Source organism: Brachyhypopomus gauderio, chromosome 2, assembly GCF_052324685.1.
Source record: "Brachyhypopomus gauderio isolate BG-103 chromosome 2, BGAUD_0.2, whole genome shotgun sequence".
In the NCBI taxonomy this organism is placed as follows: Eukaryota; Metazoa; Chordata; class Actinopteri; order Gymnotiformes; family Hypopomidae; genus Brachyhypopomus; species Brachyhypopomus gauderio.
Window position 1 is genome coordinate 23,847,211 of NC_135212.1, and position 12,392 is coordinate 23,859,602.

General features: G+C 39.9%; 1 protein-coding gene across 8 annotated transcripts in view; it reads right to left on the reverse strand.

Moving 5' to 3' along the window:
* The window catches only part of hydin (HYDIN axonemal central pair apparatus protein), a 63,692-nt gene that overhangs the window by 49,543 nt on the left and 1,757 nt on the right, over positions 1-12,392 (reverse strand). For all 8 annotated transcript variants that reach the window (XM_076992060.1, XM_076992076.1, XM_076992069.1 and 5 more), the window contains 4 exons: positions 11,282-11,401; positions 7,017-7,151; positions 4,443-4,642; positions 4,179-4,303 (listed from right to left, as the gene is read on the reverse strand). In XM_076992060.1, the coding sequence (XP_076848175.1) occupies positions 4,179-4,303; positions 4,443-4,642; positions 7,017-7,151; positions 11,282-11,401 (580 nt within the window). The remainder of the gene's footprint in view (positions 1-4,178; positions 4,304-4,442; positions 4,643-7,016; positions 7,152-11,281; positions 11,402-12,392) is intronic.

Sequence of the window (12,392 nt, forward strand, 5' to 3'; positions counted from 1 at the left end):
CCATATACCTCTGCCTCCCTGGCACCAGTCTAGAAGACTAGGAGTGAGTGGAATACAACCAGATGATTGCTGGCAGCCCAGCCAGAAAGCACTGGAACAGTGCCTACTGCACTTCTACAAACACGCCTCCCAGGAGCTAGGGGACTGCTGCTGGTTAATGCACACTTTAGCAGAACGTATAGAAAGCAAGCTGGCACATCTGATATGGCTAAAGGAGTAATGACGGCAGTGATGTACATCTTTTCAAATGCTTTAAGATGCATCGAAATGGATGAGGGAAAGGAGAGAGAGAAAAAGGCAAACCCAATGTCATTATCATAGTTATCACAGAGCTGACAAAGGCACCCCCCCCCCCCCACCAAACCATACACGCTCACACACATTCACAAAAGCTCAATCTTTCATTTGCTGCTTAATTCAACATGGCAATCAGTTTCCCAAGCAAACCAGGGACTTTTTGTGAGTAGAGCAAGATGGAAAGATGGTGTCTGTGATGGACCAAACTTCATCACTTGCGCTGTTGAGGTCTTGTGAAATGACAGTTGGGGCTGGCGTACTCTCAGTACTGCAGTATGTGTGTGTGACTTCATCTGTTCATGTAAAGGGAGCTGGAAAAAGACTTCAGAGGCTGTTCAGTGCACCAGGCTGTCAGAGCAGAAGCACGGCTCCATGAGGGTGCTTTTCCCTCTTTCTGCATATAAGAACCACAGTGAACCAAAATCAGCCATATACAGTCAAACCTCGCAGGTGTTTCCTTACAAGCATTACAAATATTTTTGGTCCCTCCTGTCTGTACAAATTTTACAAAGAAGCAAATTCAGATTAGTACTCCAAGATGTTAAATTCATACTCTATGGGCTCCATATGAAGATCTTATCTGACACTACTATAAGTGGTGAAAATGACTGGGAAGCAGATCTGACTCCAGCAGGAGCGTCTCCACCCCGAAGCAGTTCAGCCACGCTCCAGTGATCAGCCAGCAAGGCTGAAAAGATGCAGAGTGCAGATAAACTTGAAGGCGAACTGCCTAAGACAAACCCAAGAACATACTGCTGACTTCTCTATTAGCATAGATTATCAGGCACTACTGCAGATAATATTAAATGCGGAACAGTCTGAGGGATTCGTGCTTAGAGTAGCACAGCACTCACAAAATGGCATGTAGTCTTGGCTCTTGGGTATGTTATAGTGATTAATCCTGTGCATTTTTTGCGCGTTTTCCCATGCTCACCATGCAATGAAGCGGCTACAATATGAGAAAGTGGAAATCACAAAGTGAAAGTTAATTGCCCCATCACTCCCTGACCCATGGGTTTGTTTTTGTAGTACTATATGAAAGCACACAAGTGTGTTTTTTTCATTTGTGACTGCATGGCAGGATTCTTCCATTTGCTCACCCTGCCCAAGCAAACGTGACCGAGACAGTGACGCTTTTCTTGGGCCTCTCTTCCCTGGGCAGCTGCGTGTAATGAGATTTCGCCTCGGTGTGAACAGCGTTGATGGAAGAAGGGCCAGCGTAACACACCGTGCTTTCATTTGTAATCGAAAAAACAAGCACAATGAGATATATGCCTTATTTTACATAAAAGAAACGATTTGTCATAGCAAAGTTAGATCATATCACTGCATCTAAATATAGCCTCCATCCTAGAGAAAGGCATTGCACTGCAGTGGAGGACAGGGATAGCTGGGCGGGGCGGTTGGGGGAATCTTCGAAGAAGCTGAAATGTCCCTTGAGAAGCATGCAGAACGAGCTTTGGCTAGAAGAGGAGGAGACATGCTTGCTGTCTGCTGGTGAGGAGGATCCCCAGTAGCCAGCGGTACTGCTGCTCACTGGCCTCTTCTGCTCCTCATGCATATTTCATAATCAGTAGGCAAGTGCTGAGCAGACAGATGATACCAAGCAAAAAAAGAAAAAAAGGAGGAAATAAATAAGACCAGCCATGAGACCCCCCGGAAATGGAGGGATTTCATCACAGCCAGCTATTGGTAATTAGGCAAAACTAGCTTCCAGCAGGACTACACAGGCTTCAGTAATCCTATTTAAGCTAACTGCACAGTTGTTAAGATGAAGGGGTCCAAACTAGGCATTACACGCACAATCCACTGCTACGAAAATTAGCTGTTTATACTACATTCTAGTGTGTCACGGGTAACTTTTAGGTGCAGGTGAAGCTCAGTGCTTTTATTCTAACTTGGCTGAAACCATAAGATGGTTCTTTACATTACCATTTAAAAACAGAAGAACTACATTTATATTTTTTGCATTGGGCTTATCCAGATTCAAACAGTGTGTGCTCACTGGGGAATCGAATCCCTGATTGTGGTCTTGCTACCATGACCTTGCACTACCTGTTCTACCAAGTGAGCAGCACAAACACAAATCTAATCTACTGGAAATGCAAGACTTTAGTGCCTTTAGTATTTATTTAGCAATATATAAAAGAACACAGCTTTAATTGCTTTCCTCTTAGAGAAGCTTGTTGTGGGTCAGCCACTGCTGTTGAACTGCAAATGAAGAACTGTACAGTTAAGTCAGGTAATGAGGCAGGAGTGGAAGGCAGATGTTCATTGTCTGTGGCAAGAGGACAGAGCTGGTCTGGGGCCAGTAGGACTTCTGCTGGTGGCACGGGAGCTGCTCTCTGCCAGACCCGTGTTCCAAAACCCACAAGGAGTCTCAGGAGCAGCTCAAATGTGAAAGATAAATGAGGAGGAGACAGGGTAAGGTGTTTAATTAAAAATCACATTCTCCTGATGGGACAAAAGTGGTGTTTTTAGAATGGTGTGCATTATGAAATGTTAATGGCAGTGGACTTAACTGTTCATGCATGGAGAAAAACAGGACAGTGTGAAGCAAAACATGCAGATAAACCACATTCTGCAGCACGCGTGCACACACACACACACACACACACACACACACACACACACACACACACACACACACACACACACACACAATTTGTACTAGGTTAGACTCATTATTAAAGATGATCTTAACCATCAACAGAGCTTTGCATTTACAGCTCATGCTAAAATATACTGGGGTAAATGTAAATATTATCAACGTCATCCCATTCAGAGAAGTGCCAATTATAAATGTCAGACTCAACAAATGACCAGTGTCCCTGAAATGCCAACATCACTAAGAATTAAAACATCAAAAGGTAGACAACCCTTTAAAACCCACTTGTAAATGTTATACTGATAAGTGGTATACACATGTCAAAAAAGAGGCAGGTGTCACTAGGGCAGATAGCACCATTTGGTAGTGTTACTCAGCATGCATGAGATAATAACATCCAGTTTAGGCTCATAACCTGATAATCAGATACGATACTGAAAGCATCGTGCACTGGTCCTCACGTAGTGCAGGAGCAAAGATGAACAGCTTTCATATAAAATGCAGCATAAATGACAACTGCTGTGTTACCACATTCGCCGCAGGGCTAGAACAGAGAGGAACTGCTACAGTAACTCCAAGTAATTCCATTTTGCTTATCATACGCAGACACATCCATCTAGTTCCGCCTCGTTTGATGGGAGTGATTATTCTTACCATATAATTATACTATTATGTTTGTAAATGACTTTTAGTACAATTTATTGTTGAAATGTTCAAGCAAGCATGGATTAGGAAACTTCAAATCTGATTGAAAATATATTGGAAGAGCGCACAACAAAAACTTTAGTGTCAAATTAACACTATACCATGGACATATATGGACATTGTGCTAACATTAAAGTTTTTGCTTAACAATAAATACTTTTATAGCATGGTATGGATGACATTTGTGATTGGCTGGTAGATGCTCATTAAAACCATATAATGCTCAGTTCCAGGCTGACTTAAATGACCATTCTAAATTCTATTTCCACAAGCTGAACAGAAGCTATCAATATACTGTTAAAACTATTAAACAGACCATTGACAGCAACCTTAAATCAAACTTTGTCTGGTTTTATCCAAGCTATGCTGTGGATGACACTGTAGCTTAACCATTTTATACCTAAATTCAAAACAGCTGTAATATCATTGTAATATAATTTTCCTCATACATGAATAGATTTGTAAATACTGCACTTGCATGAGTGGAGCTGCATTAATTAGAACGTATTAACTGCAAGTATTATGAATTAATTGCAAGGGATTTAAAGAATATGTATAAATACTGTACCGGTGTTGTAGTGGAGTAGCAGTAACTGGCTGTGGTTTCCTGTCGTTCTGGGTAAGAACTCAATAGTAATCTGCATGGACTCTCCAACACCAAGAGTGCCTACTGAAGGCTCTACAGAGAATGGGCTAGAGAGAACACAACATAGGTGCCAAGTACTTAAACACACATGCAAACCTCACCATGGCATTCCACTTTGCTGCATGAAACGGTTGATGCAGCCTCTCGTTAAGTCAACTCCCCTTGGCTCATTGACCGGTCTCTTACCTCTGTGTGCTGAGCTGAAATATGGCTTGGCCATGCCCAATGTTACGCACAAGGAGGGTGTTCTGCACTGAGCACTTGACCGGACACGGAGGGAAGTGCACCTGGTCTGGGAAGTCCAGGATGGCATATGCCCCGATCGCCTTGATAGGTACTTCGAATTTCTCCCTCTCGGTCACACAGACCAGCCTGTGGATATAGTCCTACAGAACAGACCAGAGGCGCTCAGAACCACGCAGGACTGGTACATGACAGGCCGAATCAGTCTGTTGTATGGGATCACACTGAATGGCCACTCTGCATAAGTCAGAGTAACATTTATGTGTTTACGTGAGAAAGAAAATATAAGGTGCAGGTAATCTTAAACTGTTTGAATCCATCAAGTAACAATGTACTGCCATTATCATCAAGCTGACTGTCTGATTATGACTGCTAAAGTCTAGTCATTCCATTTGCACTGAATATATTGCACACCTACCGCATCAAATGTACACATTATTATTACATTATTTAATAATTTATTTAAATATATACAGTGCTGCTTGAAAGTTTGTGAATCTTCCAAATATGGTCATTATTTTCTAAAAAAAGTGTATAATAATCTTATTAAATGAACATCCAAATCTCAATCTTGTAAAGTAGATCTTCCAAATAAGAGAGACAGAAAAAATATGTACATTTTCATTATATATAAACACAAACAAGTGTCTCATCTGCTTTTTGGCATTTTTGCCCACTCTTCCTTGCAGAACTGTTCCAGTTGAGAGAGGCTGCAGGGACATCTGCCACTTCACAACTTGCCACAGCATTTCTATGGCATTGAGGTCTGGACATTGACTGGGCCAATGCAAATGTTTCTCTAAAGCCATTCCTTACTACCTTTGCCGAGATTTGGGTCATTGAATAATCCATTTCCATCCCAGCTTCAACTCCCTGACTGATGGCAGGAGATTCTAGTCAAGAATTTGTTGAAAGGTCTGGAAATTGGTGATTCCCTGGATAATATGGAGTAGTCCTGGACCAGAGGCAGAAAAGCAGGCCCATACTTTTTCCACCAAAACGCTTCGCTGTTGCGATGAGATTCTTTTCTCCAAACATGGTGCATGTGATTGTGATATTGAAATCATTCAATTGTGCACGCATCTGTCTTGAGAATGGACTTCCAAAAAGCTTCTGGTTTGTCCAAATACACTCTGGCAAAGTTTGTTCTTTCTTGAGAGTAGAGGCTTCCTTATAGCAACTCCCCTATGAATGCCATGTCTATTGATTTTATGCCTGATTGTAGATGCATGTATGTTTATTCCAGATGCTGCCAGAGAGGTCTGCAACTCTCTCGATGTGATGTATGGGTTGGCCTTTACCTGAATGATTATTTTTCTGGTGCTTCTTGGGGTAAGGCCTTCCATGTCTGGGCAGGGTTTCTGTTATTCTCCAGTTGTAAATGATTTGTCTTACAGTGGATGGATGGAGCTGGAATATTTTGGAGATGGTTTTGTAGCTTTCCCCAAGAGTGATGGTCTGTCACTATCTTCTGCCTGATGTCCTCAGATGTCTCCTTACCTCTCAGCATAGTTGATCTGTGTGCTTTAAGCCTTGGCACGACAGTGGTTTGGTTGGGTTCCTCTCAGTGTGGCTCAAATCTTTTAACATTTGATTGGTCTGCATAATTGATTACTTGAGCACTCACATATGTTTCACCTGAGTCTAGTTAACTTTACCAATGTAGCTGTGGTTCATCTACTTTTGCACATGTTCTGATTTCATGTTTCATGGAATGTTTCAATTGATAAACAACAGAAAAATCTAAACTACTCAAGAAGTTTGCAAACATTCAAGCTACACCATATCTCTAAAATGTCTTATAGAGTTACAATTGTTGCTTTCCCTGTGTCACAAGTGGCTAGGTTTTCAATCGCCTCAAGCGATTGAAGGGTGAGAAAAGAGAGCGAGTCTGGTTTCCTTCCTGTTGAAAAAGTAAGCAGTGTTGACTTTCTTACTGATTGGATTGCAGCATTAAGTGCTGCAGGGACTCGCTTTGGAGTGGCACCATGCTACGATCAGTATTAATGTACCACCACAGAAAAGCAGATTAGCAGACTGTACAGTGGACAGCAGAATAGTGGCTAATGGGGAAGAGAGTGTGCGTGGGTGGGGACAGGGGGTCTCGCAGGCCCAATACACCGAGGTATGCCTACCAAGTTCCTTGGCGATGCATTAAGCTGTAATGCAAGAATTGACATTGATGTCTTACAGCTGCAAGCCACAGTCACTTAGACTGGAACAGAACAGCGTCTGAAGTTCATTCTGTGTCAAGTGTTATGAATTATAGCTCATTTTCCATCAATTCTCAAGGGATCTACTTGCTACCTGGCACTGCCAAGGGTGTCTAACCCAGCTGGTGTAATTTAACTGAAGAATGGACTGCTTGGTTGCAGCACATACATAAAAGGCAGTGGTGAATCCTGTTTCATTTGTGCAGTAGTTTTACTTGCTTGAAGGAAATGACTGAATTATATTGTAAACAGATTTTCTAGACTTTTATTTTGCAGTGCATTGTCACAGTCATAAAAAACACACCTTCTTTTCGTGTGGGGTGAAGAAGACGGTGAATGTGGAGGTCATGCCTGGGGCCACTTTGCAGCCAATGTCTACTGGACTGACCACTTTGAAATACAACGAGTCTTCCTCAAGCACCTTTACATGGCGAGGAATCTGCAGAGAGGCAAAAGAGCACATTAAGCTAAGATGCATATAAATACCCATTGGCAAACATTATAGGCATGTTGATTTGGTTTCTGCTAATAGTACGTAATGAAACTGGCACTGTAAACTCTAAGACATACTGCAAAATAAACCTTCAATCTGTGCAGTTCTGACTTATTAACAGTGATGTAATGCACAATTCTGGGGCGTCACCATGAGACGCAAGGTGGAGGTCTTTTTAACAATAAATACATACATAAAATGTTTATTCCCTCTTGGGAAGTCCCCTTAAGACCCCTTGTAGTGTGTGCCCTGTGTGCCTCTTACATCAGCATTAAAAATAATAACTCATGATGTGACATAGGCCATGACTCACCAAAGTTACCGAAGGGCTATACAGTTGCATTATCCCAGTGTAATCTGAATTCAGAAAGTGAAGAATGAAAAGCTGCTAATTTTAAGCATCTCATCTACTGGGTCCTGAGTGCCTCAAAGTCCATTAAACAGAGGATTTACTCCATGGTCAGGGACTCCTTGTTATCATACATTTTTTAAGATGAAAAGTCCCTCAGAAAATATTTACTGTGTAAAGAAGGTATCATTCAGTAGTACATAAATATAGAGGTTCTGGGACTGAGGTTATTTTAAAATGAAAGTCCCTCATAATGTCATCTTTTTGATGTATCTATACATTACACTAAATATGTATGTCTAAAATGTCTTAAAGATTTACAACCGCTGCTTTTCTGCAGCTTCACCAGTGGCTTGGATTTCAATCGCCTCATGCATATGAAGAGTGAGAAAAGAGAGGGAGTCCATTTTCCTTCTTGTTTCCTTGCTATTGGAACATTTGCACATATTAGCTGCAAATGCATCTTAGTATTTCAGAAGCTCTCTCTCCCATAGTGATTGGGATTCTGAAATATTAAGATGTATTTGCAGTTAATATGTGCATATGCTCCAATAGCAAAGCAGTGTGAACCGCAGTTTTGAAGCCTCAGCCATGATTGGCTCGGTTCCAAGATGCGGAGAGGACAGAACAGTTTTAATGAAGACACACTGCACAATTCGGCTCTGTAATATCAGTGACTGATAATGCAAGTCTTAGCATTTGTCTTCTAGTTGTAGCTGCTGTGTTAATGAATCATGCAGTATGTATTTTGTCTCTTGTCTTCCTACATGAGGATCTTTTACTTTTCTAGTTAGCATAAAGACACACAACCACGATATGTTATTCATGTTGCTCTCTCATCTCTACACTTTTATAATTAAAAGGCATAATTTTATATTCTAAAATTGTGACGGGCAGGGTGAGCGAAAATAAATGGAAGCGATCACGCCAAGTCTCAGGGAAATAGGATGGTTTAATATGTAAAGTGCGCAAACCAAAACCCGTGAACTGATCCGAATTAAGGATATAATAACCAGCAGTCAACTGGTACAAAGACAAGACATATATAGACGAACAAACGACCCTCAGGTGAGACGGATCGCGGGCTCCGCCCACCTGAGGGACGAACACAACGCCACACCCACAGGACAAGCTGCTGCTGTAGACGGGGGCGACCAGTAGGGGGCCGCCGTACCGTGACAAAAATGGTGTATATTTTTGATATTTTGAAACAAATGCACAAATACTGTTGTCCATCTATATTAAAGATATGTCAATTTATATTAAAGTAATATAAAGCCTTATCTCCACACTTTAAAATAGCAATATAAAGCTTACCTGCATATTTAAAATGTGATACCTAGTTTAATTGTATCATTGTTTGGGAAGTAGCATGTGTATAAAACTGCAAGCTAGTTTAATCAAATCAAATCAAATATATTTGTATAGCGCTTTTCACAACACATGTTGTCACAAAGCGCTTTACAGGATTTACAAGGTTAACAATACTATGGGTCCAAATCCCTAATGAGTTTAGAATATGTTTGTATGAAACTGCAAGTTAGTTTAGAATATAAAACCAAAGCATGACTACAAAGTCTTCAATTTCTGCTTGAGCTGGCAAATACCAAGAAGTCACTCTTTTACCAGTCTCATATAGAACTAGACCTACATGTTGATTAGGTGTGTTACATAAACTACTGTAATCACAAATGAGTCATATAGGCTAAATCAAAACTATTCCAATCTTCTAGTGTACACCATTTTATATTCTCTGTGACTTTGTGGCTTTCAATAGAATAATGCAGAAAGAAATATTGAGTAGTGAAGGTCCTTGCAATTCAAATGACAAATCTAATGATTATTTATTCACGTTGAAGTATTTTCGATAGGAGATCCAATTAGTGTTTGCTGTACCACAAACAGAGGTGTAATTAATGTGTAAAAGGCTGTATACCATTATGTCCTCCTCATAAAAGGTCATCATCTCTCTCACATACACACACACATGCTTACACACTTACAAATACCCCAAATGTACAGTATGCTGGAGACATTTGCAGCTATAAAAAGTAGTGGCATTTGCAATAAAAAATAAATTTAATTTATATATAAAATACATTTACATGAATTTGGCTAATAGCTTCCTCAGAATAAAAATTAACTTAACTTTAAAATAAACACTTAAGTGTTAATACAGTAATCTGATAGCGGTTACTATGAATCCTTTTTCTATACATCTGAAAAACTTGGTGTACTCCTAACAGCCTAGTAAAAAAAGACCATTGCTCATAATTTCCTTGTAAACCCTTAAATACAACTGCCTTCTGTCACTTTCAGCTTTTGGACACTGTGCTATGAACTACAACTCCCAGAATTTCCACCACCACCTCTGCTTCAGTCAGTTTTTGCAAAGTATTGCTGCTGATTTTTCTAAGTGTACTGAGCAGGGTTTTTCCCCATCATTGTTTTGCCCATTGTTACATACCCTTTTTGCTCTTTTGCCTGTTCCTTTGATTTTGTCTGTTTAGTGTCTCTGGTTTTGACATTGAACTGTTTTCGTTATGCCCTCCTGGTAATAACCATTCTCCCATTGTTCTCTGGTTCTGACCATTATTGAGTATTGTGTATGATTTTGGATCTTCCTACTGAATTAGATAAAACGCCTCCAACTTACCACCAGCGTCTAATCTGTCTGGGAACATTTTCACAATCAGAGCACTTGTGCTCAGTCTGCTCTTCTTCATTTGCTCCATGCTGAGCATCAGTCTCATGGTGGGAGCTGTACCTTTTGGCTGAAGACATTTTAAACTGCAGCCACTGAAAAGTTTGAAAATAGCTGAACAGCTGGGGTTTTCACAGTAATAACTGGAGGGAGTGTAACCTTTTTCTAGCCTTCCGGTGTTCTAGTGGGCTACATAAAGTGTGCACTTGGCTGGTTCCACTTTGTAAAAAACCAAGTAGGCCACTCACATAAGATGATGACAGAACTTCTGGGAGCATTTTGTTGTGACACTGTAAGAATATCCTACAAGAAAAATATCTTTCTCTGTTTAAGAACTGTGGCAACTATGATGTACAGGTATGTTGCTCTGTCTTTGTTTTAGCATATGCAGTAGACATCTGTCATCCTGTTTTTGTCTCCAGACTGTGTTCTTGCCAACTCTGCAAAATTGATTCCATATTTGTTCTTGGACATCATGCAACAGCGGACTTTCTTACAGTTTTATTGTTATAACTAAACTAAATAAGGATCTTCACATACAAATAATGTTTTGTTTAGGTTATATCTAAACAGACTCATCGGAATTCTGCGTTTAGCGTATGTATGAAGTGTGAATTGGAAATTTTAATTAAATTAATAAAATGTAATCTCAATTCAGAAACTAAAGAATGAAAAGCTATAATTTTTCTTAATGCAATTAATCAAGTAGGTGCAGATTGCCTCATAATTCTGTAATCCAATAACTCCATAGTAATTTTGTATTTTAGTGTTTGGTATTTTGTTATTATGTCAAATGTGCATTATGTGCAGGTTCTTCACATGCAGAATAAGCACAAGCATAGACTATAAGGAAATTCTGATTCTCTGCAGTTTGATTCAGTGTGGTTTACAAGATTAGACTGAACCAGGTAACCGAACATGACTCCAAGGCTGTCATTATTTCCCTACTTAACCAGTTATAATCCATATGCTCAAACACACCTGATATGTATAAACAAGAGTTGAGGTCTTTATCAAAGTTACCGTGTCAATATTGCGCAACACCAGAGGCACCTCGTAGGTCTTGAAGGGTATGTAGTTCTGGAACACGATCTCTGAAGGGTAAGGCTGGAATAAAGGCTGGTCCACATCCACAGCAGAAAACTAGACACAAAGCAACAATACCCCTCAGCAATTGGAAAGGGGACAATAAAGACAAGTTTATCTCCCCCTCATCTTTTTGTTTATGTCCAGAAAAACAATGTATATCATGTCAAACAGTACGATGCTGTCCAAGTTTCTGAAGACATAAAAACAAAAGATTTGGAGTGGTTAGAAATGTTGTGAGGTGGTTTGGTGAGGTAGAGTGGTGAAAGTATATGAGGAAAAAAAGGAGCAGATGCAAAGAAATAAATATAAAAAATAGAGAGTTAAAGAACAGATGTAATGCACCCAGAGAATATAATAAGAAAAATGTATATTGCACCCGTGGACTCTTAGATGAAGTGTTTTCTTGAAAAATTACTTGAATGACATCCATTTTATTTCCCATTCAAAAAGTACCAGTATAGGAAAGATGAGGGGATTCAACATACTGGCCTACATTCTAGATATGCTAACTTCGTGTACAAAGATATAAGGTTATAAAGTAATGAAAAGAGTATTGATATGCATGCTAATGGGTTAAATAATGAATTTAAATATCTGAAGAATTAAATAAATGTTGCATCCTTGTACAATGGGTTGTGTAAATGCCCCTGCAAAGGGCTTGGTAGGCCTCTGTGCGAGGTGCATCATTTCTCTACTAGGCAGCAGATGGTACTGGAAATCAACCTTATCTCACAGGTGCTGGGTTATATAAGAATGAAGCAGTCTTTTTTGTCAATAAAAAAAAGAGGCAGAAAGAAGATTCTCATTTGAATAACGTACCAAACTCTATGTAATGGGGGGAAAACTTCAAAGTCAATATGCAAAAAAGGTGAGGTGATTATAAAATCACCATTGAAAAATTTATAAAAATTGAATTTCCCTGAGACACCTTGGACATTCTCTCGAGGGTACCATACCTGTTTGCCAGCATTGACCTGCGGCTATTCTCTTCAACTAATTATTGCGTCTTTATTTGTATTGGGATTTTCTAACTACAATGCTGGAC